The following is a 25,380-nucleotide window of genomic DNA, read 5'->3' as shown; positions in this document are numbered from 1 at the left end:
GCTCGGAGAACTTTAGAGTGTTCACCGCAGCAAGAATCAATGAAATCAAATTCAATTCCTTCAATTTGTGGTTGATTTGCGGTCTGTTCTTTCCAGACCAGTTCTCAAAGAACCAAGGCGAATCGAGAATTGCTCTCGAATTGCTTGACTTGGAGGTTTGGAACGGGCTGAGTCACAACGCGCGAGAAAGCCCGCGCTCGCGATTACGTAGTCGCTCCGAGACCGAGGAGCTCAAAACGACTTTCCCTCGCTTCCCTCTCTTCACGCTGAACTCGACTCTCGCCTCTTTCACTCCTCAAAACACTAGGGAGCGAGCCCACTCAGCAAAGATGACAGCCTCCGAAGCAAGAACCTCAACTTCTTCCTCTAGATCTAGTTCGTCAGTGATCAGCGCAGTCGACCACGACAAAGAATGGCTTCCACAGCTCATCGCCAAATACGGAGGTTCACTTTCGACTGCCTGGATTGAAGAACGTTACTCGGTTTGGAGAGGGAAGAATCACCAACAGTCGAATCCTCGAGTTCAAGGCTATCTCGCTAGAGGGAAGTTCTACTTTGCATGGGGGAATCCAATTTGTAGAGATAACGATGAAGTGAGGAGGGAGATTGCACATGAATTCGTTGAATGGGCAACGAAAACCAAAAAGAAAAAGGTATTTCCCTTCTCTCTGCTGTCCTGTTCCTCTCTGCACGCGAAACTGATCTTCCGTGAGTTGTTATCGTAAATCAGGTAGTCTGGTGTGTGATCAATGGTCAATTCGCAGATATTCTGGGTCAGGAGATGGATTGGAGTGTGTTGAGCTGTGTGAGAGAAGATATTCTTCGTGAGTCTCAAATCGCTACTTTTCGAGCAATCTGGAGACTTTCAAGCTGATTCAAGCTCTACTGTAGATCCTGATATCAAGAAACTCGATCAAAAGGACGTTAGACAAAACATCAGACGAGCTGAACGATCCCACGTTACGTTCAGCGAGCTGCACCTTAAGGCTCCTTCGTTCCTTCCCGACGACGCAACGAGGGAAGAAATCGACTCTGGGATTGAGAGGTGGAAGGCGAACCGACATGGAAAGCAAATCGCGGCGGTGAGTTTCGGAGTCGGGAAAGTCAGAAATTGAACTTTGACTGACTTTCCAGTTCCCGAACGTGCAGGCTGACCTTCTCCCCTGGTTGGACTCGCAACACCGACGTTACTTCATCGCGCGAGACGAGCACCAGGTATGTCTTCTTTCGCTGCGCGGAGGAGCATCAACTGACACTTTGTCGTCTCTTTAGAAAATCGTCGCTATTTGCGTTTTGGCCTCGATCGCACATCAATCTTATTCCGTCAAACATGCTGTTACTTTCGTGCGTGACCCATCAAACTCTCCCCCAGGTGGCCTAGCTAACGAGTCTCCTTGAACTTGACAGCCAGAGGCCCCTCACGGAGTCTCAGAAGCGATCCTCGCACATGTCATTCACGAGATGCAATTCGAAGGCAAGAACAATTTGACGTTCGGTGCTTCGGCCCAAGAGGACTTGGACATTGAATACAACCTCGGAGGATGGAAAATCAAGATGTTGGGGAAAGCTTACCGAAAGATCGTCTCAAAGTATGGCTTAGCTAATCGAGGGCAATTCCGAGTGAGTCTGTCTGCGAGCGTCCACGTCTGAAAAGTTTCTGACGTCACTTGCTCGACCTGCTCACAGGCAAAGTTTGGAACTGAAGAAGAACCACTTCACATCGCTTACCCTCAACACGGTTTCGGTTGGGCTGGACTTGTCGCGCTCATGCACATGATGAGAGCTTAGACACTCACTTGCCCTTCGACTCTGTACATACTTCCGTCATTCACCGTTACCTTGCGCCTCTCTCGACCTTATACCCTTTTCCTCGTTTGTACCGGTCTCAGCTTGCGATCCTCCTTACATCTAATTTTGATAGACTCGTCTCATCCTGTTCCTCTCTGTACTTTCCAGATCGTTACACGCTGTCGACTCGACCTAGACTTTTTTACCCCCTTTCGCAACTACTTTTCGCACAGAGCTTATTCCCTTATTCCTAATTACTTTTTCTCCTGCTACCTGTGTATAGTTCTCATTCCCTTTACAAGTAACCTTTTACCCTTTTCGTACCGGTTCATAGGAGAGAGAGAGTGAAGCAGCTTGAGTGCGAGACGTTCGGAGTCACTTTCTCTCTCTTCTCACCATGTCTTCACCCGACCCAACTTTGCTTCTCCAGGAGCTTCTCTCGCCTCGCTCGCTCGACTACAATCACAAGGACATCCTACAGCTCATCACCTACCATCTCTCTTCCCTCCCTCTCGAATCTCCCCACCTTGATCTCATCTCTCTAATCGGACGCTACACCCTCTCGAGTCCCTCCCTATGGCCTCCGACGAGTCGCAACACATCATACGAGCAAGACGTAGCAAGCTGGAACGGCTTCACAGCGATCTACTCGGCGTTCTTCCAATCGACTCTCCTTCGACTTGATCTGATCTCTCGCGAAGTCGGTACAGGGTTCAGAGCCCGTCGATCGGTCTCAAAATATCTCTCAGCTCTATCTCAAGGTCTATGGGTGGATCAAGTCAGACGAAAAGGGGAGGACGAAGCGGGCAAGGTCGAACCGGTGAATCGGTTATTACTCGTGAGTGCGGTACTCGCCGCTCTGCAGGAATGGAAGAGACGGAAAGAAAGGCTTTGGGTTGGAGGTCGCGGGATGTTGGACCGGATAGAAATGGAGGCGGGAAGGGCTTGGACGGAATGGGTCGAGAATGGAGGCGAGCTCTTTCTCTTCATTAGTCTGGTTTTCTTGCTTTGGAGCTGAGCTGATACATCCGTGTGCGTAGATTCGAGCAATATGCTGCCGGCATGGATCGTTGCGCAAACAATTGCTTCGATTCAGTCAGACGTTCTTGCGAAAGACTTTCCTTCAAACGTGAGTAGGATCTTCTGTCGACTTTCTCGCGAGTCCAGCGTAGCGAGATTCTCAGCATGATGTCTTGCCACAGGCATTTCTGAACTATCTCACCGAGCAATTCGCGGAGGTTTTCGACCAAGGCAACCTTTTCACTTCTCCTCCGCTCGCGGCCGACCTCGAACAAGCTTCGGATGGTCTCCTCTGGCGCAACCCTTCTCCTTCGCACGATCACCTATCTCACGTTGTCCAGTCTCCTCTCTTCGGCATCCTCGGTCCCCTCTCTCGATCACTCGGACGTCTTCTCTCCGCGAACGCAAACCTCGCGACATCCTACGATTCATCCATCGCCGAACCTGCCGTTCTCGCAATCCGCGATCTCTCGCATACCATCTTCACGATATCGACCCGGCTCTCGTCAGGATGGGCCGCAACTCCTTGGTCAGATCTCGTCGAAGATTCCTCCCTCTCTCCCTCGACTCGATCCCAAACTCAACCTTGGACGATCCTGAAATCTCTCCTCTTCGCCCAGACTCTGATCTACTCGAGTCTACTCGAGATCGTCTCGTCAGATTCTTCCGGCATCGACGATGAACCCACTTCAGTTCAACGAGAACTAGCACGAGAAGCTGTCGTTGCGATCGGTCGAACCTATTTCGTCGCGAGTCGCTTCGGTCAAGGGGGATTTAAAGCATGGAGGTCAGTACTTGCTGGGCTCGTCGACGTCGCTACGGCACCCTCGTCCTCGTCAACGAATCTCGAAGATCGTCTAACACCCGCGGAGGAGTTGGTGAGGAAGTTGGAGTCGTCGTATGGGGATGAAGAGGACGGAACACATTCGCGGTTGGTCGATCGAGCCGAGGTTACGTTCTGGATGAACACGGTCGAGCAAGTCATGGACGAATTGAGTGACTCGTACGTCGAGAACACAGTCTTGCCGGGATGCAAACCGTGAGTTCGGACTCGTCATACTCAGTTATGATCTATCCTGAAGTTCTTCGAGTCTGGAACTTGCAGATACCTCGACAACTCGAAATATTCCGAGTCGTTCGAATCCGCTCATTCCGTATTTCTCGCGATCTTCTCTTCGGAGAAAGGTTGTGTGCCGGATCTTACACACTGGTACACGGATCTACTACTCAAGGTGAGCTCTCATTTCGTCCCTCGAACGTAAGGACAGAACACTGATCACTCCTTCTGTCCTCGCGGAAACAGCTTCCCTCTCTGTCGCCGACACAGCTTCGCGTAGCGTACTCGACTGTCGTCCGTTCAGCATCGAGCTTCGACGACGCACTTGCCTGGAAATCGATTCAAGATCTCGTTACCGCCATTGAGCGACTACCAGTTTCGACACTGGCGACCGAATCTTCTAACCTGCAGCCGACGCAACGACCTCGACTTCGAGCCCTCTCAGATGATGACTCCGACCTCGATACAATTCCGTCAAATCAGTCGTCAGTCCCAGCTGAAGAACCCGTCGCCTCGACTATCGAAACTCGCGTTCTCACTCTCCCTCGAGGTCCCCTGCTCCTGAGCCTCATCTCCCTCCTCCCTTCCGTCAACCTGGTCCTCTTCCGTTCTCTGCTCGCCGAAATCACTAGACTCGTCGACCTCGAACCCGTTGATTCCGATGGAAGAAAAGCTCTAGGGGAATGGACGTTCGAGGTGCTTGGAGCGGGAATGGACGTAGTGAAGCATCAGGAAGGAGTGAGGTGGTGGATGGAGCATGGAAGGGAATTGATCGCGGGAGTAAGAGTGGAAAGTGAAAGCGTCGAGGTGGAGCAGGCCGAGGCGGAGACGATGACTGAAATGGTCTCAGCGGATTAGGCTTGAGTACTCGTACGTAGACTCTGCATTGCAAGCTCAGATTAGTCGAGCTATCGCACACGCGAGAAGACAGCTTTTTTGAGCACGTACCTCTTTCATCGTCGAATCTTTCCTTGTCGTACTGTTTGCCTCTCGGTCAACACGTCGACCGATCCTTCACTCTGCTCGGCAGTTCAGGTCTACTCATCGTACTTGAACATTCTCGTAGAGGAACACACGATACCAGTTCGTCGATTTCTCTCGAATGTTCTCGCAAATTCTGCGAATTTTCGAGCACATTCCACCTTGTTCGAGTGTCTTCTCGCAAGGTCGTTCGCCTGCACTCAAAAGGAAGCTCTGAGCCTGTCCCATCTTTGTCTCTCCTCCATCACCCTACGCAACGTCTCATCTCTCCGCCTCCTCAGCTCAATTTTCGACTCGCACTTCACTCTCAAGATGCTCTCATTCTATCCCTCGCACCCGACTCTCGTCTTCGGCTACCCCTCTGAATATACTCCCCCCTCCTTCTGCCCCATTGCACCCATCTCGTCTCGTGAATCTCCTGTTCACCCTTCATTCTTCCTCGGGAACGACTACGATCAACAACGCCAACCCCTCGCCGCGAGGCAGCTCCGTCAACAGCAACTTCGTCAAGCCATCCTCGAGCAAGCCCGTCAGGAACAGGAGGAGGAGGAGGAGAGGAGGAGAGAGGTGGAACGAGCTTTGATCCTTCGACAAGAAATGATCCGTAGATCGCGACAAGCGGAACTTGAACGAGCGAGAGCGAGGAAGGAGAGTCGACTTTATCAACACCGAGTTCGACAAGCGCAAGAGTGGAGGAGGAGGCAGATTGAGGAGGAGGAAGAAGCGCAAACTCCAGACTTATTCGACGCATTGATCGAATCCCTTATTCCTTCCCTCCTGCGAGCTTCTCACGACCCTCAGCCTTCCACTTCCACATCTCCTGCGTCACCCGAGATTGAGCAGCCCGTCCTCGCTATCCCGACTCCTATCTCTCCCGAATCAACCTCGCTCCCTTCGAACACCGAGCTCGAAATTGAATCCCCTATCTCGGCTGACGACGACACGGTGACGCTCTATCGCGACCAAGCCCTTGAAAAGCTCTCCTCCCTCGCTTCGTCGTTCTCCGACCGCCAATCCAACTTCGTCGCCCCGACTTCTTTCGCTTTCGAATCATCTCCCACTCCTCCTTTCACTACTCCTCGTCTCGCATTCGGATCCGCCAACTCTCAATTCCTCTCGTACGAAGACTATCTCGTCAAACTCCTCAGCGAACTCGATGCGGTGGAATCTCCAGGAGATCGTCAAATCAAGAAGGAAAGGAAAGCACTCGTCAAGAGGGTAGAAGCAGAATTGGAAAGGCTGGACGAGATGAGGGAACGAGCTTGGGAGAAGGAGAAGCAATCTCACGGTGAGTTGAATTGTTCTTCCGCTCTCTCTGCGAATTCAGTTTGCTGACTTTCTCGCCTCTCCACTAGTTCCTATTTCGAGCTCGTCTCAACTCGTCGGAGACGATGATTCCCTCCCTCCTCCTCTACCTCCTCTCACGGAAGAAGCCGTCGCTACACTCTCGTCCCGCTCCTCTTCCCCTTCTCTCTCTGATTCCGACTCTTCTTCGTCCACTTCTTCGAATTTGACCTCCTCCACCTCGTCGAACGCTTCTCAAGTCGACCTCTATATTGCGGAGATGTTGCAACGGGCTCAAAAGCTGCGAGAAGAGGCGGAAAGAGTCGAGATGGTTTCGAAACCTCTTCATCCTCAACCAGTCGCGATCGCTGTTTGAACTTTTGTGGTATGCCTCCATTTGGTAGACTTAGTATCCTAGTTGTACCCTGTTGTAAGCCTTGCCGAGTACCTGCCTGCCTTTATCAGCTCGCGAGAAGAGTGCGAAAACGAAAAACTGACCGAAGATCCCAAGGTCGCTCTCGTTCCACACGGACAACGACCGAAGCGAGAGTTAAGCATCGGATCGATTGCTTTTTAGAATCTAAGGGAACTAGGAAAATCAACATGATAATGAAATGAAAGTAGAGGACAAACGAATGACCAAAAAAAAGAAAGAAAGATCGAGGATAACATCACAGCGGCGGATAACGAGAAGACGGGATGGGAAGAGAGCGGTAGAGGAGAGATCAGGAGGAAGGGAATAAGCACTCATAGAGATTGAACGAACGACGACGACGAACGAACGAACGAAGTTAACGGCAAAGTACTGAGAAGACATGCGTTTGATGTGAAGGGCGGCGACTGAACGATACATCTTGAGTACTAAGAATGAAAGGCAAAGAGCGATGGGGAGCGATTCCGAATGAGAGAAAAGAGAGAAGAGAAGGGGGAAGATACGACCGGATTAGTTGACGCCGAGTTCTTCGTTGAACATGTCGTTGTTGAGGAAACTGTCGAAATCGAGTCCGGCAAACATGTCTTCTGTTCCTCCCGCAACGTTTGCCGTATTGAATTGAAGCGCGTCTCCTCCAGGACCAGAGACTGAAATCCCTCCGAGCCCATTCGCGTCGGATATGTTCGGTTCGGGCGCGAGAGGTTGAGGCGCTGGAGGCAAAGGAGTGTTTGTCGCGGACGAAGGGTTTGGTGCGCCAGCGAAAGGTCGAGAGCCGTTCGGTGTCGGTCCTCCTCCAAAGTTCATCGGCGAAGGAGCTTGACCGTTCGTCGGAGTCGAAGCTGGCAGAGGAGAATGCCGTTGATCTGGTTGTTGCTGCTGAGGAGCTCCAAGGAAGTGATGATTCGACGCTGCAGAGGTAGGTCGACTCGTAGATCCGTTCGCGTGATTTTGACCTCCTCCTCCCGGTCCTCCTGGTTGCCCATTCGGTATCATGTGTAACGAGTTGAAGTTTGAATCGCCCGAACCACTCGTATTCGAACCCGGTCCGTACATCTGCTGCTGTTGCTGCTGCTGCTGAGACGGCTGAGCTGGTCTACCGAGTGGTGAAGGTGAAGGTCGATAAGGAAGTCCGTCTTGACCGAACAATTGAGCTCCAACTCCTCCTCCTTGAGGTGCACCGTTCCCTCCCGCTCCTCCTCCTGGACTATTCGTCGCTCCGACCATATCGAACGAATTAGGATCCCCTAACCCCATCATCTCGTCGTCTTTCGTTGCCCCTCTCGCTCGTTTCCGATTCCGAGGACTCGATTCTTCTCCAACTGCTCCTTGTCTCTTCGCGTTCTGAGATAGATTCGGTTGCATCGGAGAACCTTTCGCGACGTTCTGAAGTTGTTGCTGCTGTTGTTGTTGCTGCTGAGCGGATTGAGAGATGACTCGATTCTTGTTTGAAGTTCCGGCTCGCGACGGTGGGGGATTAGGTCCAGCGAATTGACCTGGAGAGCCTTGAGCGTTCGGATGATTCGGCGGTATTTGCATGTGAGGTACGAGAGGGGTAGCGTAGGGGGAAGGAGCCGAAGAGTAAGCGGGAGAAGCGGGAGATCCACTGCAGAAACGGAAAAATCGAGTTTAGCAAAAGGAGAAACGTTAGAGAAGACGATCTCGACTCACGCTTGTGGGTAACCTTGACCGTTTGGATCCATCATCGGTCTCGGACCTCCCTGCTGCTGAACTTACATCATTCTCTGTTGTTGAGCCATCATGTGATTCTGTTGTTGCTGCTGAACCGGGTGCATCATGTACTGAGGTTGGCCTTGACTACCAGGAGGAGGAGGACCTTGTTGAGGAGGAGGTCGTCCATCTTGAGCTGCGTAAGCCGCGTTGAGTCGATTTTGAGAATCTTGGCGCATCGGTTGGGTTGGAATCATTCGACCTTGCTGAGCTTGTTGAGGAATCGGTCCGTTCCTACCGACAGCTTGCTGAGACGAGGGAGGAAGAGCGCCCATTCGTCGCATCTGCGCTGTGACGGCAGCCTTTTATCCGAGAAAAAGATGAATCAGTTCATGACGTCGATCACCCGCCGCAGGGTGAGATGAGACGTACGTGTTCCTCTGGCGAAAGAGTGTCTGGATCCCTTCCCGGCAATCCTACTGCTGCTAAAGCTTGCGCGAGCGCGTTCCCAACCTGATTCGGCGGTCCATTCCCCACCTGTTGAGGTCTACCGTTTGCGTAAGGATGAGAAGCTGGAACGATATGAGGTGAATTGTGAGACGAAGGAGGTCGTTGTTGAGCGATTTGAGGTTGGGAGGAATTCGGAGGGTAAGGTTGCATTCCCGGTTGCCCGGGCATGCCGGGAGGGTGAGATTGAGACGAAGAAGGAGTGAGTTGTTGCTGTTGCTGTTGTTGTTGAGGGAGGGGAGAAGGAGCGTAAGCAGGTCCGCTACCGCCAGGAGTCGGAGGTTGTTGAGGAGGCATTCCGGAAGGTCGAGGACCGCCTTGAACCATCTGTTGAACTCTCCCTCGTTGCTGCATCTGGTTCTGTAGTTCTTGCTGTTCGAGGACGTGCATTTGAGAGTAGTTTGCGCGAACGTTCGGAGGAGGATTTGTCGAGTTTGGTCGAGGAGGATGGGCGAGAGAGCGAGGGAGAGTCAAAGGTGGAGGGGCGTTTGGGCCGTTGAACCCAACGACGAGTGGATCTCGTTTTGCTCTCATAGCCTAATCGAAGAACGTATCAGTGAGGTCGAGATCATAGAAAGAGGAGAAAGAGGTCAACAAACTTCTACATAGGCGTCGGCATTCGGATTCCGAGGGCCTGATTTCTGTGACCGCGCAATGAACACATCCCAGAACACTGACCACCATCTGCGAAAGGATAGTTTGATGAGCAACATGAAGGAAGAGGTAAAAGGTAGAGACCGGGACTCACTCGTACAAAAGTCCTTGAGGAGCTTCTATCGGCGGACCTTTCCACTCTTCCTCTTTGATTCCAGCATCTTTCGCGAACCTCGACGCTGCCTCATTCCAACCTCGTTTCTATGCAATTCGAAGCGGAGAATGGACATCAGTCGCCGGGATTCGAAGGTCCCAACTTGGCAAGTTTCATCATTCCAAAAACTCACCCTCATGTAGTCGTAACAATATCTAGTAGGAACAGTCAAGATCACGTCAGTGAGCAACCTCGAACGAGAGTAGGAGAGAAGACTCACGAATGAAGAGTTGCATCTCCTTCCCACACCTGAGTTGATGAACCGGGATTTTGACCTTGAAGCTATCAGTTTGGCGGATCGTTTCGAGTCAGTTCGATCTGGATGAAGGTCTCGTATCGGATAGGAATGGTTTGATCGTACGTGCTGAGCCATAGTAGTTCCCGCTCCCGGAAGAGGGGAAAGAAAGGGGAGGTTCTATTCCGTCGTCAAGGCTCTGACCGCGAGCAAGTAGACCTCTGAGGGACGTATTGATCTATCCGTGAGCTTGTAGTAGCCGTGCAAGGTCCTGATAGCTGTGTAGGTTGATCAAGGCGTTAGCTCGTCTGTCAGAGAGTTCCGACATCTCAACCTCGAGAAGCAGCTCTTTACGAGTTCCTTCGAGCGAGGGGAGGAACAGATAACAGTAGATACTGACTCACGAGGCTCTAGAAAGAAGGAACACGGCAGTGATCGAGCTGTTGGTGCGAATCAACCCCGAAACTAGATCGCCTAAACTTCGAGCGATCCGCTGAGCCGGAGAGTCTTGAAGCTACGGCCGACTGCTCAGGTAGTCCTGAATGAGCCTCGAAAGGCCGGCGAGTCGAAGAATGAAGCGTTTCGAGAGAGAAGAACTTGCGCCGGCTCGATCGCTTCGAAGCTCTGCTTCAGCTTCATCTCATCCCTCCAGCTGAATTTGGGCGACTAGGATGAACGCACATCACAAGAAGTCATCGTACCGCCCGCCTCCGCCTCGAAATCCGCAACACTTCTCGAGTTCAACCTCTCAACTTCCCTCGAGCTCTGAAGAGAGCTCTTCCAACGCGCGACAGCTCTGGAGAGCAATTGAAAGGGTATCATTTGGTTGGCAAGTGAGTCTGGGGACTTTCTATCTCGCGTTTGACGCACAACGAGCTGACGGGCAGCAAAAGTTGGATGTCGTTCTTCCGGAGGTTGGCTCAGCGAGCTCCTCTACTCTGATGGACAAGCTCAAGCAGGAACTAGAAATGAAGGCACGCTATCAGGTCGTTCGTAATGTCAATCTTGCCGATTTGCTCGAACCAAAGTTCCTGAATTCCTTCGTTCGCAAAGGTGAGCCTCATCTGTCTCGATCTCCTGCTCCTGTGTGACATTTAGGCTGATCTTCTTGGTGTACATAAAGGTAGTCTCGTAGCTTTGAGCTTCGAGGGAGCTCAAGACGACGACGTGGTAGCTATCGACGGTAGAGGTTAGCTGTCGCTCCCCGTCGCTTGTCTGCTGGACTGAGCTGACAGGCCTTCGCGACATCGCAGGTCGACTTGTGCTGAGCGTCTGTAAATCTACATACGAGCTACTCGGCTTGCCCGGCAGGGCTTCGATGCACGGATCATTCCGTCAACGTTTCAGTGAGTCTTCGAAATTCTCTCTTTCGCATTTTCGCAGACTCTGACTCCGCGTTCTCGTACAGTCATCGAAATCTCTTTGATTGATCCCGCTTTTCGCGCGGGAAAGCCTGGATTTGAACGAGTCAAGAGGTTGCTTCGAAATTGGCCGAGAGAAACAGAACTGTTCGAACAGCTTCAAAGTGCGAGCAGCAGCAAAGAGGGACGAACGTTCGACCTCGTCATGTCTTATACCGATGAGAATGGTAGGCGCATACAGCTTTCTCGAGCTCTTGCGACGTGAGCTAATCTCGTTCTTTGACGAAACTGCAGGTCAACCTCGATCAATCGAACTTCCCGAGCAATTGAGCTCTAGGACTCGCACTCCCCAAGCTTCGACTAGCACCCTTCCCGGCGTCTCGATACCTTCTCCCGCCTCGTTCCCTCCCGCCGTCGTCGAATTGACCCACCCTCAGAAACGGCAACGAACGAGTTCAGGAGCCTTGAGAAGAACGGTCAAGGACGACGAAGAATGGTGGGACTCGTTCAAAGAATGGCGAGGACTAGCAGCGCTCGGAGTCGAAGAAGCGATCAAGTGGAGGAGCACGACAACTGAGAACGAGGAGGAAGATGGAGAATGGGGTCTCGGGAAGAAGGAATGTGAGGAGGGAAGCGTGTCGACCTTGAGCTTGAACGGATTACTTCATCCCAAGACGCTCAGTAGCATCGTCAAGACAGTGCTAGAAGATCCTTCGTGAGTGATTCGCTACGATTCGCTGAAGAGTTTCGCCTGACTTCAATTTCTCCACAGGTTCACCTCAATTCCGTTTATTTCGATGATACTACGGCCGTTCCCTCACTCTCCAATATCACACACCTCGAAGGAGAACCCGCCAATCGTAGGAACTGCGGTGCGACCGAACGGCAAGAAACGAAAACGAGGTCGAGGTCGCGGTGAAGAGGAAGAAGCGAATCGGGAGCGACTCGAAGACGTGGGAGGATGGGAGCTAGTCATGAGACCTCAGACAGAGGGAACCGTTGAATGGTGGATGTGGGAGGGTCAGTGAAGAACGGATGAATTCGAGTGTTGCTTCGGTTTCGCAATGTCATCATTCTCCTTCCTGAGGACTCAGCTTGTCGCCTGGCTCTCTGGGTACGCCATGGGTGAATCTGGAAGCAAGATGTTCAATACAACAAGAGCAAAACTAGTTTTTGATACGAGAGAGAGCAGGAAACAGCGAAAAAGGGGTATCCGGGAAAGACAACTACAGAACAGAAACAGAAGAAAGAACGCGGAGAATGGGGGACTTGAAAGATCACCAGAACGGACACCACCTGGGATGGAAGAGAGCGGAGAAATGTCAGCAAATTCGCTCGACGATGGTGAGGAAGCGTCTTTGTACTCACCCAACGAAGCATTGCGAGAGATTCTCTAGCGAAGTAGCTTGTGCGATCAGTTTGTCGACTTGATCGTTGACACTCAGGACTACTGTCGGCTTGAAATCTCGTCCAGTCAACTTTTGCTGCACTCGTTCGACAACTTGGACGGCTCGAGCATTGATTTGACCCATTGCGTCGTCTGCCATCGTCAGAGAAATCAGGTCATCAGTAAGTGATTACGAAGAAAGTACGAGAAGAAAGCGTACCATCGTGAATGTTCGTCTCGTCTCCTCGCGGTCTCCTCGTTCCAGCGTTGTTATTCTCGCCGCCTCGAGCAGCGTTTTGACCTCCGACTTGACGAGCTCCTTGCACTAGCCTCCAGTTGATGAGCGGATCGTGAACGAAAGCTTCGAGGACAGCGATAATCGATTCCTTGTTCTCGCGGAGTACTCGCATCGTGTGTTGACAAGTGATTTTGAAAGTACCTTCAATTCCGGAAACCTGTCAAGAGTCTCATGGTTAGCAAAGGGCGAACGGGAGCGCGAGGAAACGAAAATGACTGACCTCCATCGCCGAAGTGAGCATTCGTGTAAGACGGAACGGTACCTTCTCCGGGTGTTTCTACGCAGCACGAAAGCGGCGTCAAGTCAGCGATTCGGACGCAACGGGGGAAAGGATGCGGATCAAGGAGACTTACCTCTCGTTGCATCGCGACTTCGAAACAATCTCCGAAATCGACGTGAACGATTCTTCCGCTGACCCGGTCCATGAGCAAGTTCGAAGGGTGACGGTCTCCGAGTCCGAGAATGTGTCCGACCATCGACATGACCGCGAGAGTTCGACAGTAATTGCTCCTTCGATCGAGCCAGGCTTCCGAGTTTCGACTCTTGAGCCACAGGACTCGGTAGAAATCTTGTCCGGTCGTGTTGTCGAGCGAGTATTCGAATACCTCGAGTTTCTGCATGAGACAGAGATGTTCGAAATCGGGTGCCATCTACGGAAGAGAAAACATGTCAGCTCAAGGACGTCACAAAGGAGTCGAGAGGAAAGGCCGCTGACTTGAAGGATTAGTCGATGTTCGATATTGAGCAAGATTTTGCGACTGTCGCGGTAGTTCTTGATCAAGACGTGAAGCGTATCGGTACTCTGGACCCATCCGAGGAGACCAGAATTCGGCGAAAGCGGGATAACCGGGTACTTGACGATCGTGAGATGTCGTTTGAACGTCTCGGGGTCCTTCTGGAGTAGCGTGTTGACGAGACCGAAGAGCTGCATGACTCGTTCATCTTGTCGAAGATCCTCGTGACCTAGGAACGAAAGAAATCCGATTAGACCTGACACGAGCAAAGAAGAAAAGAGGGGAATGCGGAACTGACCCTTGAGGAGGAAGTTGTACTCGACACCGTCGCTACCCTGAATCCTGAGTTTACGCGGTCGTTGTTTCGAGGTGAAGACTTCGAGAGTCGGACCGAAGCTAGCGATTCTGATTGTTCGTTTTCCGGTCGTGTAGGTTCCGGGAATCGCGAGGTCGAGATCTTTCGCGGCAAGGAGTTTCGGTGAAACGTATTGAAGTTCGAGGAGAGTGAGAGTCGGCAAGTTCTTGTTGATTTTCCGGAAGACCTGATAAGCGAAGGAGCACGGCGTCAGTCAAATGCGTTGCAAGGTGAGGCGAAGGCATGGTTACTCACTTGGTAGTAGAGATCCCAAGCGTGATTGAGATCGTTGATCTCGCCGTACTGACGATATCTTCGACAAGATTCTCGCGCATCGGCGAGATCACGACCAAACGTTTGTGCGAACGAGATCTCTCGCAACGTCTCGGGACCCTGCAACGACGAAACCTTAACGTCAGTCAAGCTCGCGAGATTAAGCTGATGGAGAGACTCACCTTTTCGAGCATGTCGTGAAGCGGTTCGAGGGTAGCAAACATAGCTTCGATGTTGTGATCTCCGTAGAATAGCCTCGATGCCTCTTCGAGTCCTTCGTGCCATAATTCGTGCCAAAGGATCGCAACTCGAATGAGTTCTTGACTGACGAGCACAGCTTGTTCGACGAGCGAAGCACTGTGATCCCTCATCTTGTTCATGATCGAGAGTGCAGCGCGTCGTCTGTTTTCGCTCGGATACTTCGAGGCGACGGTGAGGGGGTAGACGAGAGCTTGAGGATGAGCGCGACCGACGTCGGTGAGAACATGTTGAATCAGCTTGCGAACGTTCGCATCGGGAGCGTGAATACGAGCGATCAGCTGAAAGTATCAGAGAATAGTCAGCGATCGTCAGCGGCAACGAGGAGAGCGGAGGAACAAAGAACGCACTTGAGGAATGACTTCGAGCCATGTGTCGACGCTGACAGTACGGAAACCTTCCATGATCGCAGTCGAGACCTCGGGGACGTGACCGTAGCGGAACCAGAGAGTGAGAAGGCGGAGAGTATCTTGGAGAGAGTTGCCGGGAGATAGAGCGACGGAGCGGAAGAAGGCTGTGAAGACGAGAGCCCATGTCAGATCGACCTGGCAGCGAGCGAGATACAAGTCACTCACCTTGAACAGACGGTACGAGATGCACCGAGTAAGCTTGAGGTTTTGTCGAGTCTTGCTCGCCTTGAGCTTTCGCGAAATGCGAGACGACCTCCGAGTTTGCGAGCGCCCATGCATGCCAAGCTTTGTACCATGTAGGATCGAGGCTCGTAGCAAGAAGGTAGGAACGAAGAATATCGGGAATGACGTCCTAAAGCAGCCATGGAACCGTTCAGGAACGTTTTCTGATGCAGAAAGAGAGCAGTTTAAACTCACGGAACCCCAATCTTCTTGCATCGCGCTTTGCCATTCTCCAAGCTTGTAGTGACAGCGAGCGAGAAGGCGAGTGTATTCGGCTTTTCTTCCGGGCGAAACGACCTCCGAGCTTTGAACGCTTTCTCCGTCTGGATGAATCCCGAGGTCGGCAGAGAGCTTGCCTGTGAACTCTCTGAGCCAAGCCAAAGTCTCTTCGCGAGCACCGGTAGCCCAGAGGTATTTGAGATGAGCGTAGATGACTTGAGGAGGTCCAGAAACAGCCTGTCGAGGGAGGGTCGAGAGTGGTCAATGACGGGCTTCGGGCGAGAAGAAAGATCGAGTGAGCTTACGGGAGCACCCATCGGAGCGTGATCATCTCCGAGAAGCGAGTTGAGCGTTTTGTCGGCGAGACCGAGTCGACCCGATTTGCGACACAAGTTGGCGAATTTGACCCACATTTCGGTATTCTCCCGAGGAGTGACGACGAGCGCTCGAACTTTGAGGATTCGTTGCCACACATCGACATCTCGTTTGCAACCTTTCAGTCTGTGTTCGCTCGATCGAATGTCAGCCGATTGCAGTTGGAAAGGGTGACCGACCGAACTTGCCGTTTCATCCAAGTCTTCTGAATAACCGCTCGACGTTCGTTGTTTCCTACCGCTGTCGCCTCCTTGTACGAGATGATCTCCTCCAGCTCCGAGAGCATTTGAATTCGAACGACAGCACTGGTGAAACGAGCGGCGATGAGTCAGTCTCGACATTGCAACGGTGGAAGAGCAAGAACTCACTCGTAGGCTCGGTTGTAACTTTCTCCGACGAGGGTCGTGAGTTCGGTATCGAGAAGATCTCGAGCCTTGTTGATGTGACTTTGCGCTTTGTGAAATTGACCTCGATGAATCGAAAGAATCGAACGGAACCAGGCTCGATCAGCCGAGTCGTGTTTGAGAACTCCGATGTAGTGATCCATCGATTCCCATTGAGCGAGACCCCACGAGGCGGCAGCGGCGAGAGGAGCGATCTTCCTTCGCATGTCGTGAGAAGCGCGTTGCCAATTTTGTTGTGCGAGTTGAGCGAGGGATTCCCATTCACCCAAGGCGTGGAGACATCGCATTCGACCGAGAGTGACGTCGAAAGAATCGGGTTGTTCTTGAGCTTTTCGTTCGAACGCGGCGAGAGCGTCTTCCCATCGTTCCAACTCGATGTACCACTCCTCCTTGAGCTCGAGGTTGTGAACTTGATGAGCGTGGATAAGGATTCCAACCGAGACGTCGGGTTGTTGCAGCGAGTTGTTAATCCGAATGAGTTCTTCGATCGTTTGTACTGAAGGGTCGGAGAGGACTTCGAGTTCTTTGTAATGAAGTGCCTTCGCGTAAGCTCGACACTTGAGCGCGTAACCTCCCAGGGTTGAGATCGGGATCGGAAGAACCTTGTCGTCGTGCTCCATGAACTCGGCGAGATTGAGGAGAGTCTGGGTGATTTCGGGAGGGAGAGTGGGAGAGGCGAGAGCGGTTTGAATCGCGCGAACGAGTTCCTCCTGCGATGAGTTGGACGAATCAGCAGCTGTAGTATGCGGGAGAAGAAAGCAGATGAAACGAACTTGATACTGATCATACAATTCGGTCCAACAAGAAACGAACGCAGCGTTGAAGAGATCCCTCGCGAGGGGAGGGTAAACTTCGGCGAGATTTGCGCAGGCTCGAAGTGTGTGAGAGGGGGAAGATTTAAGTAATTGAACGCTGAGTCGTTTCAACCATTCTCTCCAGTCGTCCGGTTTCGCTCGATCGACAGGTTCCCAAGCGCTCTTGAGATTGACTTGGTTGACCGGCAACTTGCTGACTCCCGCATCGGCTGCAACCATCGCTTCGTTGTTCGGCATGATGATCCTGACGAGTCGAGAGGGCATCGTGAGTTAGTCTGGTTTCGAGAATTCAGGAATTGATCACTCACGGGTCTCCGAATGTCAAATCTTGCGGTAAAGGCTCTCCCTTGAGGAGTTTCGCAACGAGTGCATCGTATTGAGGGTGAACAATCCGGTTTCGAACGAGTGCCTGCGAGAGGAAAGCGTCAACACTGGACGGAAAGGGAGAGAAAGAGGAGACTCAGCCCACCTTGTTGATCATCCCAACGAACAAGACATAATCGGGTCCCATCTGAAGCAAGAGAGCGCAGAGAGCGTCCATCGCAGGTAGTCGAAGCTCGTAGGGAGAGTTTGGCGAGGCGAGAACTCGAGCGAGAGGGTGAATGATCGCTGAAGCGTGGTCGGCAAAGTTGATCTTCCGCGAGAGTTGAGTAACGGTTTGCATCGCTTGTTTTCGAAGGATGATTGGAACGTCGGCTTGCTCGAACGTTCTCACGATTGCTGGAATGATCAGATGTAGGTATTCTTCAAGACTCGAACCGAAGATACCGAAGGCGTGGAGAACTTTGATGAGCGAAGTTTGTCGACGAGATTCTCCTAGGTCGCGGTCGAAGGCTTGGAGCATGAGAGGGAGGAGGTTTGGGAGGTAGGCTTTGAATTCGGCATCGAGGGCGAGAGCGATCGATTGGATGACATCGACAATGATGACTTGAAGTCCTGGGTTCGTCGTAGTCGTCCAGAAGTCTCGAATCGTCGACATGATCGGTCCGAGGTGATTTCGAACGTGTTGCTTAACCATCGAGATGAGCTGTCCTAAGTTCTGGAAGTAGTACTCTTGAAGACCGACGGGACAGCTTCGCATCACATTGAGGAACGCGGGAAGAACTTGAGGGAGGAAAGTGACGACTTTGAGACGGAGGGAACGGAAAATGTACATGATCGCATCGACGACGGCCGTGTGGTGATCGCTGAGGGAAGGATCGTTAAAGACGACGAGGAGAGCCGAGAAGGCGATAGTCGGGTAGTACTCGTCGTGTTGAGGACCGATATTCGAAGGGTGAGTCGGATCTGCTGGGTTGAGAGCTTCGACGTAAGCATCGTTCGAGATACCTTCGACGACACTGTGTCGGTAAGGATCAAGAGCTCCGAGGATTCCCATCACTCGAATGACCTCTCGTCTAGTGTGTTGACCGACCTCCGTCTTGAGCAATCCGATCAACATGCCGAGCAGAGTCGGATGATCGAGATACGGGTCGATGACATAACCGGCGTTCGACGATAGTTGACCGAGAGTTCGAAGAGCCGCATCTCGTTTCGGAGTCGAAGCTTGATCGTGGAGAGTGTCGAGGATGAGTTGCATGAGAGGGTCGAGTTGGACGAGTAAATCTTCGCCTCCGACTCGCGAGAGTTCTCCGAGAGTCGCCATGATACTCGATGCGACGGCGGGGGAAGTGTCGCGAGACTTGGGGAGGAGAACGTTGAGCATCGGAACAACATAGGGTCGTGTCAATCGCTGAGAAGCTCCAACAAGTAAGCCTAGAAGGGTCGAAGCCTCCTCCTTGCTGCGGCTACATGGATAAAATAGAGGCGTGTCAGTCATGATATGAAGCGCAAACTACAATTTGGCTCACCTCGAAGTTGAATACTCCAATTCGGTGAGAAGTTGAATGAGCGTTTTTCGTAGAGACGGCATCACGTAGGCCGGGTTGATACTCGCGAGGCGACCAATGATCTTGATGGCGACTTCTCGAATCGCGTAGACTTCGTCGTTCAAGGCAATGAAGAGAGATCGAACGCATTCAGCTTGAGCGAGATGTCGATCGAATTTTGGATCGAGAGCAGATATGGTCGCCTCTCGAATTGAAGGGTCTACGCATCACGAGAGAGTCAGAATCAACAAGAGGAAAGACAGAGGGACGAAGACAAACCTGGATCAGCGATTGCGAGAGTAAGGAGCTTCTCGAGGATTTCGTTGACGAGGCGAATAGCGTTATTGCTAGTCTGTCCGACGACTGGATCATTCGCGAGGACAGCACAAGACGAAAGTGCAGCTGCTCGGCGGATCTCGGCGTTGTCGTCTTCGACGTATCGAATCACTCGATCCCGAATGAATTCTCCGAGTGAGTGTTCCGAAGAGATATCGGCTGGCCGGAAACAACACAGGTCAGCACCATAAGAGGAAGACCTCACAAGGAAGAGACGCTTACCGGGGGTAGCTGCGCGATTGATCTGGAAAATTCCCTTGAAGTTGAACGAACCGAGAACTTCAAGAGCGAGAATGACTTGAACTTGATCACGTTGTTCGGGGAGCGAGGTGTGTTGGGCGCCATGATACCGTCTAGGAGCACCAGCTTGTACGAAAGGTTCGCCGGCAAGGATGTGAGAGATAAGGTTGAGAACTCGTTCTGTTCAGAGAATCGATTCCTGTCAGTAAGCTCTCGAATCTCGCATTGGCCAAGTCGAGCTCACCTTGTATTTCGGGTAGTAGAGGTGGAATATCCTTTCCAAGCTGGGTCAGGGCGACTTCAAGAGCGGGACTGAGACCGTAAGCGAACATGAGGTCGAGAAGTTCGTGCATGTGTTTCGTGAGGGCTTGTCCGACTGATTGAGCGAGCATGCCGATACATTGAAATATTGACTCTTCTGAAGGCGCGCCTTTCTTCCTGTTTAGCGAAACCGAGGTCAGAGAGAGAGCACGTCGGAGGAGTGAGAGGACTTACCCTCGTTGCTGAAGCCCTTCTTTCACGCTCGCTAGAATAGGATCGAGGTAAGGTGCCATCGCCGATTTGACTTGCATCGCGACATGTCCGATGGCGTGGAAAGCTGCAACGAAGGGAAAGTGTCAGCGAAGATCGTCGAAATTGAGAGAGAACAAAAACTGACAGGTTGTTCGATCTCGGTTGTTCTTCAACTGTCCGAGGAGGTATAGCATCGTCTTGTGTAGGTAGTGAGCGGCAAAGTCGGCGTGATTGTACGAGGCGAGAGTAGGGATGAGTTCGACGACTGCTCGACGAACGAGGGGATCTCGATGATCCTTGAAAGAGAGGATCTGATCGCAGACTTCGGTGTAGCGCTCGTGCATGAACATCTTTCCTTCGAGGAATAGTTCCTTGTAGCCGAGCAAGGATCCGTGAATCGCTTCGGGCGTGTTGTACTTGAATCCTCGCTGCGCTTGATCGTACACCATGGAGAACATGTCGTGCCGATACTGGTTATCCCGTTGACTTGCGATCAAGAGACATCCGGCGAGCGCTCCAGCGGCTGCTTCTCGAATCGCGACCTGAGGAGATTGAGCTGCATCAGCATCGAAGTTGTACAGACGCATCACAATTTCGACGAACCTTTGAGTCTCGAAGAGCTGTCCACAGGTTGTCGAGTAGATCCGGTACATTGTCGTAGACGAGACCAGGTGCTGAACGGGTAAGTTCTCGAAGCACGAGTACCGCGGCGTATCTCCGAGATTCGATTCGTTCTCCTGCAATTTCGAGATTTTGCGATTAGTGCTCGTGAAGAGCCCCTGTAAGAGCGGCAATCATACCTTGTAGCCACTCAATACAACTCTTGACTTGAATATCAACGTGTTCCGCCATCTGTGAGCCTCCTTGAGCCGCGAGTCGAGCTATTTTCGAAAAGTCGGAGGGTGGTCAGCGAAGTCCAGGCTCAACGAATCGGAAAAGACTTCACGCACCGAAGACCTTGGCAGCTAGAGTCATTACGAGAGGGTCGGGACAAGGAAACGCTCGTTGCACTGAAGCCGCGAGTCGAATCGCTCGAGACATGTCATTTCCGAGAACGTCAACGAGTTTGTCTGCGAAACATCGGCAAGACTTGCGTCAGCTACCTACTTTGACGATATAGTGAGCTCTGAGCTTACCAATCGCAGTAATACCTGCCAACTTGTCTTGTAAATCACTCGAATTGACGAGTGCGAAACATCTCGCGTGAATTTCGGCATAAGTCTTGTTGAACGCTTCGGCGGATAGTGTCCGTGAGCTCGCGAGTACCTACAGAGCAACTCAGTCAGCTTCAGGTGCACAGAGAGAGCGAGAGAGCTGATCATACCAGGTTCGATAATTCGGCACTTGCTCTCTGCCTCACGTCGTCCGATCTAGAGTAACGATCTGATCAGCTTACTCCTGTATATGTCTTATAGCTCTGTGGGTACTTACTTGCTCCGTAGATCGTAGAGGATGGCATCAAGAGGACGGTCAACAGTTGGCACGACTCCAATCGCCATCTTGGAGCCGGAAGGGGACGGTCAAGGTTTGCGGATCTAGTCGAGATTTCGCTTGGCTGTTGCTTGCAGAGGCGGTGGTAATAAGGCGTGATATGGATGATGAAGAAGGGGGGAGAGTTTCGCAACCCCCACTAAGAGGAAGGCCTCTATACCCTGACGCTCGCTGAAGGACTCTCTTGAGTTTTGGCAAAAGTGACAGACGAGCGACGAGGACGGCGAGACGACTGTTCGATATCAACCTTTGCGAGGCGGAATGACTTCAGCTCGTGCGATTTTCGTTTTCGCCAACTCCCTCGTTCAGAGACGAGACCAATTGGTCTCTATCGATGACCTTACAGTAAAAGAAGTGTTACAGATGGAATCAAGCTAAGGGGATTCACTGCAGAAGAGGCTATGGGTAATCTGCTGGACCCGAACCGCGAGTCATTTTGGGAAAGATGCGTTGTATCGTGCTAAGCACAAATAAGATAATAGACCAATGAGAGACCAGACAGCGAGACGTTGTGAAGTTGGTGAGAACCACGAGTCGAGGTAGTTCCGACGAACAAGAGTCCAAAACGGTGCGAGTCGAAATCGAACGAGATCCGAGTTCTGTTTCGAGGCGTCTTCTCCTGACGGTTCTTGGCCGAATGCGATCGAGTGCATCAGTAGGTTATGGTAGAAGACGTCGAGGGAGGGTCCAAATAGCGTCATCCATCGGAAGAACCACCTCAGGATTGTTGTTCCTTCGCTCGGATCATATTTCGGGAGTTTTGCCTCATGGTCCGGTATCGTTGTATCGAGAATCTTGTTAGCAAAGTGTGGGTCCACCGCGGCGGGTCGACCGATTCCTATAAGATCTGAGACGGGAGTTTCGAGTGCTTGCCGCATGCCGCTCCGAGTTCGAAAACCGCCGGTGAGGAGGACCAGAGGCTTTGGGGTCGGGAGTGACGCCAAATCGAGTTCATCGCTGAGCAGACGGTAGGCGCGAGAGGAGAATTCGGCGAAGAAAGCTTCACGGCGTGAAGTGGATGGCTTCATCGAGAGAAACTCTGGAGAGGTAAGACGGCTCATCAGCTATGACCCTGATTACCAGCAGCCCAAGAAGTCCGACGTACCTGGAGCTTCATAGCTTCCGCCACTGATCTCGATGAAGTCGAATCCGCCGTGTTGAGCGATCCACTTTACGTTCTCGAGAGCGTCGTCCTCCTAATTTCAGCGAGGCGAGTTGCAGGTCAACACATGCAATAGTTGGAACCAATTTCTCGAGAGACTCACCGTGAGCCCACCTTTCTACAGCCATTGAGCGAGAGTAAGCCACTGAAGCAGAACAGACTGCGAGGTTTCCGACTCACAATGTAATCTGAAGCATTCAATTTGACCCCGAGAACGAATCCACTGTCAATGGGATGATCTTGGCGAATCGCATCTGCTGTCCTCAGCAGGATCTCCAGACGTTTCCTTCCGTTTCCACCGAAGTCGTCCTTCCTCAAATTCGTCTGTTCAGAAATCGAGCTCAGCTTCGTCGTGCAAAGTATGAAGTCAAGTGACGAGCTGGTACTCACCCGAGGACTCAGAAACTGAGCAAGCAGATATCCGTGAGACGCGTGCAGCTGGACTCCATCCCATCCAGTCTCTTTCGCCAGTTTCGCACCTCGCCGAAACTGCTCTATCACTTCTTCGATGTCTCCGACAGTCATCTCTTTCGGTATTCCCCATACTAACTGACCCGCGAACTTCCCAGCCGCTCCATTTCCAGCTGTCATCGGTACATTCGAGGGAGCGAGAGCTGGAGAGAATGGAGAACGACCCGTCAAAACTCGCATCGACTGTCGACCTGGATGATTGAGCTGCATAACTCGAAGCGGCCTGGTTGTCGAATCATCGGTGTCCATAGAACTGGCCCAAAATTTGAAGCGATCGGTGACCTTTGCTGCAGGAACTTGGGAAAGTTCGGAAACCATTTCGGGGACAGCAACGTCTAACGGAAGACCCAGGTGCTTCGGTGAGACCTGAACGTTGCCTATGATCCTCTGCATCAGCTCCCACTCCGGATACATTGGCTAGAGAGACGGTGAGAGCTCACCGGAGATCAGCATCCCAAATCCACCGATACTCCAAGCACGGTACAGCCGTTCGAAGTTCTCATTCGGAAGGTGATCACCACTCATGAGCTCTTCCATCGCAGCCTGTTCAGAAAGGCCATCATCGTCGAGTTAGCCGAAAAGTTGAATGAAGGGTTTTCCGGCTCGAGGCTCACCTTGACGAGCCGATTCGGTAGTCGTCGACCACATGGAAGCTCGACAGAATCTGCTAGAGTCGCAGTCATCCAAGGATTGAGAAGTTTCCAAGACGGAAGGAAGTGAAAGAAGGAGAACTTGCATGAGCCGGGCAAGTTGGCAACTCGCTGCGCGATCATCCGAGAACTCTCCGTCTTCGGTTCGATGCCACAGGGCAAGATATACTGCATGCAAGCTTTCACTTTATTTCATTTCTAGCTTGTCAATAATCTATATCATTCGAGTTTTGACTTTTTACAGAGGGATTCTGACACCGTTTCGTTCAGCAACCTTGATCACATCTCCCACGACACCGGCAGCAGTGACGTCGGCACCAGCTCCGGAACCTTGAACGATGAGAGGAGAAGGGTAGCGTTTCGAGTGGAACGAGACAATGTTGTCGGATCCAGAGAGGGCAGAGGCGAACGCGTGCGAAGCGGGGTACCTACGCGTAAGAAGATTGGTCAGTATCAAACGTGCAAATAGTAGAGGTGAAGGATCACTCACTTTTGAAGTGCGCATTTGACGGTAGAAGATTTGCGATCGATCAATCCGACGTATCGGAGGACCATACCTTCCTTCTCGGCTTCCGATCGGAGCTTGTCGAACTCGGCATCGAACTCAGGGAGCCTGGCAACGAATTCGTCTCCCGAGGCGATCGAGGCGAGGGCGGAAGGGATGAGGGATTCAGTCGAGAGGGAAGCGTAACCTTCGGGAAGGTCGGGGAGAGCCGGGAGTGAAGAAGGTTGGAGGGAGAGGAGACGAGAGAGGATCGTAAGCTTTCGAGCGACATCAGAACCGTTGAGATCGTCGGCAGGGTGAGGTTCCTACGTAAGGAAATCGCCGCTTGTCAGCTTCCTACTGAAGCTGTGAGCTAGACAGCAGTAAGTACTCACGGTGTAACCATTCTCTTTTGCAATCTTGACCACTTCACTGAACTTGGGTCCTCCTCCTCCAGGTTTCGAAAAGTTGTTGAAAATGTACGAGAACGTTCCCGAGAAGACCCCCTCAATCTTGGTAACCTCATCTCCAGTCTTGAGCATGTCCCTCAAGGTTGAAATAATGGGTAGTCCAGCTCCGACGGTTGCTTCGAGGAAGACTGAACCCGCTCCGGGAGCAGATTGGGCTTCAACGATGTTCTTCCATAATTCAACGCTCGACGAGAAACCCTTCTTGTTGGGGGTGACCACTGAGAGACCAGACGAGATTGCGAGAGGGTACAGCTCGGTAACGGACAGGTCGGAGGTGCAGTCGATTAAGATGGTGTGCTGCTTCGAGGAACGAGATTCGGCAGCGAGGTTCTTGACGACTTCCCGAGGGTTTGCAGCCGAGTAAGTAGCACCTGGGTGGGAGGAAGAAGTCGGTAGAGGTTGCGAAGAGGGAGGGAGGAGGGAGAGGAGAGTTGCGGCATCGAGGGAAGAAGCCGAAGGAGAGATCGAGACGGTGTGCTTCGAGTTGGAGAGGGATACGATGCTGAACACTTTCGAGAGAGTAGGGGACGATAGCTGTTCAACGACAGCCTTGCCGACGAGTCCGCAACCGATCAAGGCGACTGAGCAAGTAGGAGAAGACACTGTTGAATCGCGATCGATCAGTTTGTTGTACTGTCCGATCTGATGGATTCACTTACTGGTGTCAATATCTGAGGGAGAGGTAAGTGAGGAGATCAAGCTGAGGTCGCGCGGAGAGTCTAGAGATTCCTCGAATTTGTTGTTTTGAAGTTGGAGTTTGATCTCTTACACTTTACGACTCCCCCCACAACCAACGACTTCCG

The 25,380-nt window shown here is 52.0% G+C and overlaps 8 protein-coding genes across 8 annotated transcripts; 4 read left to right on the top strand and 4 right to left on the bottom strand.

Annotated features, from left to right (window-relative positions):
- Positions 1-329: 329 nt before the first annotated feature.
- JCM6883_003120 (uncharacterized protein) lies at positions 330-1,788 on the top strand (the record flags this gene model as incomplete). Its single annotated transcript, XM_076633540.1, has 7 exons — positions 330-653; positions 731-824; positions 892-1,082; positions 1,150-1,215; positions 1,273-1,344; positions 1,408-1,620; positions 1,687-1,788. The coding sequence occupies 7 exons, from the start codon at positions 330-332 to the stop codon at positions 1,786-1,788; spliced, it is 1,062 nt and encodes a 353-aa protein (XP_076486464.1).
- A 397-nt stretch (positions 1,789-2,185) lies between these two features.
- Positions 2,186-4,723, top strand: JCM6883_003119 (uncharacterized protein; the record flags this gene model as incomplete). Its single annotated transcript, XM_076633539.1, has 5 exons — positions 2,186-2,780; positions 2,829-2,917; positions 2,991-3,847; positions 3,914-4,040; positions 4,112-4,723. The coding sequence occupies 5 exons, from the start codon at positions 2,186-2,188 to the stop codon at positions 4,721-4,723; spliced, it is 2,280 nt and encodes a 759-aa protein (XP_076486463.1).
- A 435-nt stretch (positions 4,724-5,158) lies between these two features.
- Positions 5,159-6,506, top strand: JCM6883_003118 (BAG family molecular chaperone regulator; the record flags this gene model as incomplete). The annotated part of the gene is made up of 2 exons (XM_076633538.1): positions 5,159-6,134; positions 6,202-6,506. 2 exons carry the CDS (start codon positions 5,159-5,161, stop codon positions 6,504-6,506), a joined length of 1,281 nt encoding a protein of 426 aa, XP_076486462.1.
- Positions 6,507-7,073: 567 nt separating this feature from the next.
- Positions 7,074-9,919, bottom strand: JCM6883_003117 (uncharacterized protein; the record flags this gene model as incomplete). Its single annotated transcript, XM_076633537.1, has 8 exons — positions 7,074-8,166; positions 8,298-8,593; positions 8,664-9,275; positions 9,338-9,422; positions 9,487-9,593; positions 9,680-9,701; positions 9,767-9,828; positions 9,908-9,919. The coding sequence occupies 8 exons, from the start codon at positions 9,917-9,919 to the stop codon at positions 7,074-7,076; spliced, it is 2,289 nt and encodes a 762-aa protein (XP_076486461.1).
- A 533-nt stretch (positions 9,920-10,452) lies between these two features.
- JCM6883_003116 (uncharacterized protein) lies at positions 10,453-12,170 on the top strand (the record flags this gene model as incomplete). The annotated part of the gene is made up of 7 exons (XM_076633536.1): positions 10,453-10,614; positions 10,669-10,834; positions 10,905-10,970; positions 11,035-11,127; positions 11,190-11,369; positions 11,437-11,857; positions 11,915-12,170. The coding sequence occupies 7 exons, from the start codon at positions 10,453-10,455 to the stop codon at positions 12,168-12,170; spliced, it is 1,344 nt and encodes a 447-aa protein (XP_076486460.1).
- Positions 12,171-12,419: 249 nt separating this feature from the next.
- Positions 12,420-21,348, bottom strand: JCM6883_003115 (phosphatidylinositol kinase family protein; the record flags this gene model as incomplete). The annotated part of the gene is made up of 30 exons (XM_076633535.1): positions 12,420-12,438; positions 12,511-12,682; positions 12,750-12,984; positions 13,048-13,104; positions 13,181-13,477; positions 13,543-13,790; positions 13,860-14,103; positions 14,172-14,309; positions 14,372-14,728; positions 14,798-14,961; positions 15,023-15,209; positions 15,275-15,535; positions 15,604-15,799; positions 15,862-15,978; positions 16,042-16,787; positions 16,851-17,136; positions 17,201-17,301; positions 17,362-18,679; positions 18,743-18,980; positions 19,040-19,255; positions 19,319-19,516; positions 19,581-19,774; positions 19,832-19,934; positions 19,995-20,391; positions 20,453-20,586; positions 20,650-20,730; positions 20,800-20,919; positions 20,986-21,115; positions 21,174-21,219; positions 21,281-21,348. The coding sequence occupies 30 exons, from the start codon at positions 21,346-21,348 to the stop codon at positions 12,420-12,422; spliced, it is 7,068 nt and encodes a 2,355-aa protein (XP_076486459.1).
- Positions 21,349-21,771: 423 nt separating this feature from the next.
- On the bottom strand, positions 21,772-23,656 carry JCM6883_003114 (uncharacterized protein; the record flags this gene model as incomplete). The annotated part of the gene is made up of 7 exons (XM_076633534.1): positions 21,772-22,379; positions 22,446-22,536; positions 22,606-22,620; positions 22,683-22,826; positions 22,893-23,350; positions 23,414-23,516; positions 23,588-23,656. 7 exons carry the CDS (start codon positions 23,654-23,656, stop codon positions 21,772-21,774), a joined length of 1,488 nt encoding a protein of 495 aa, XP_076486458.1.
- Positions 23,657-23,861: 205 nt separating this feature from the next.
- Positions 23,862-25,017, bottom strand: HOM6 (homoserine dehydrogenase; the record flags this gene model as incomplete). Its single annotated transcript, XM_076633533.1, has 4 exons — positions 23,862-24,051; positions 24,114-24,433; positions 24,503-24,874; positions 24,949-25,017. The coding sequence occupies 4 exons, from the start codon at positions 25,015-25,017 to the stop codon at positions 23,862-23,864; spliced, it is 951 nt and encodes a 316-aa protein (XP_076486457.1).
- Between the last annotated feature and the right edge of the window lie 363 nt (positions 25,018-25,380).

The sequence above is a fragment of the Sporobolomyces salmoneus genome (genome assembly GCF_050403485.1).
Source record: "Sporobolomyces salmoneus JCM6883 DNA, S_salmoneus_JCM6883_v1_ctg40, whole genome shotgun sequence".
Taxonomy (NCBI): domain Eukaryota; kingdom Fungi; phylum Basidiomycota; class Microbotryomycetes; order Sporidiobolales; family Sporidiobolaceae; genus Sporobolomyces; species Sporobolomyces salmoneus.
Note: the sequence above shows the minus strand (reverse complement) of the source record. Positions and strands in the feature narration are given on the sequence as shown.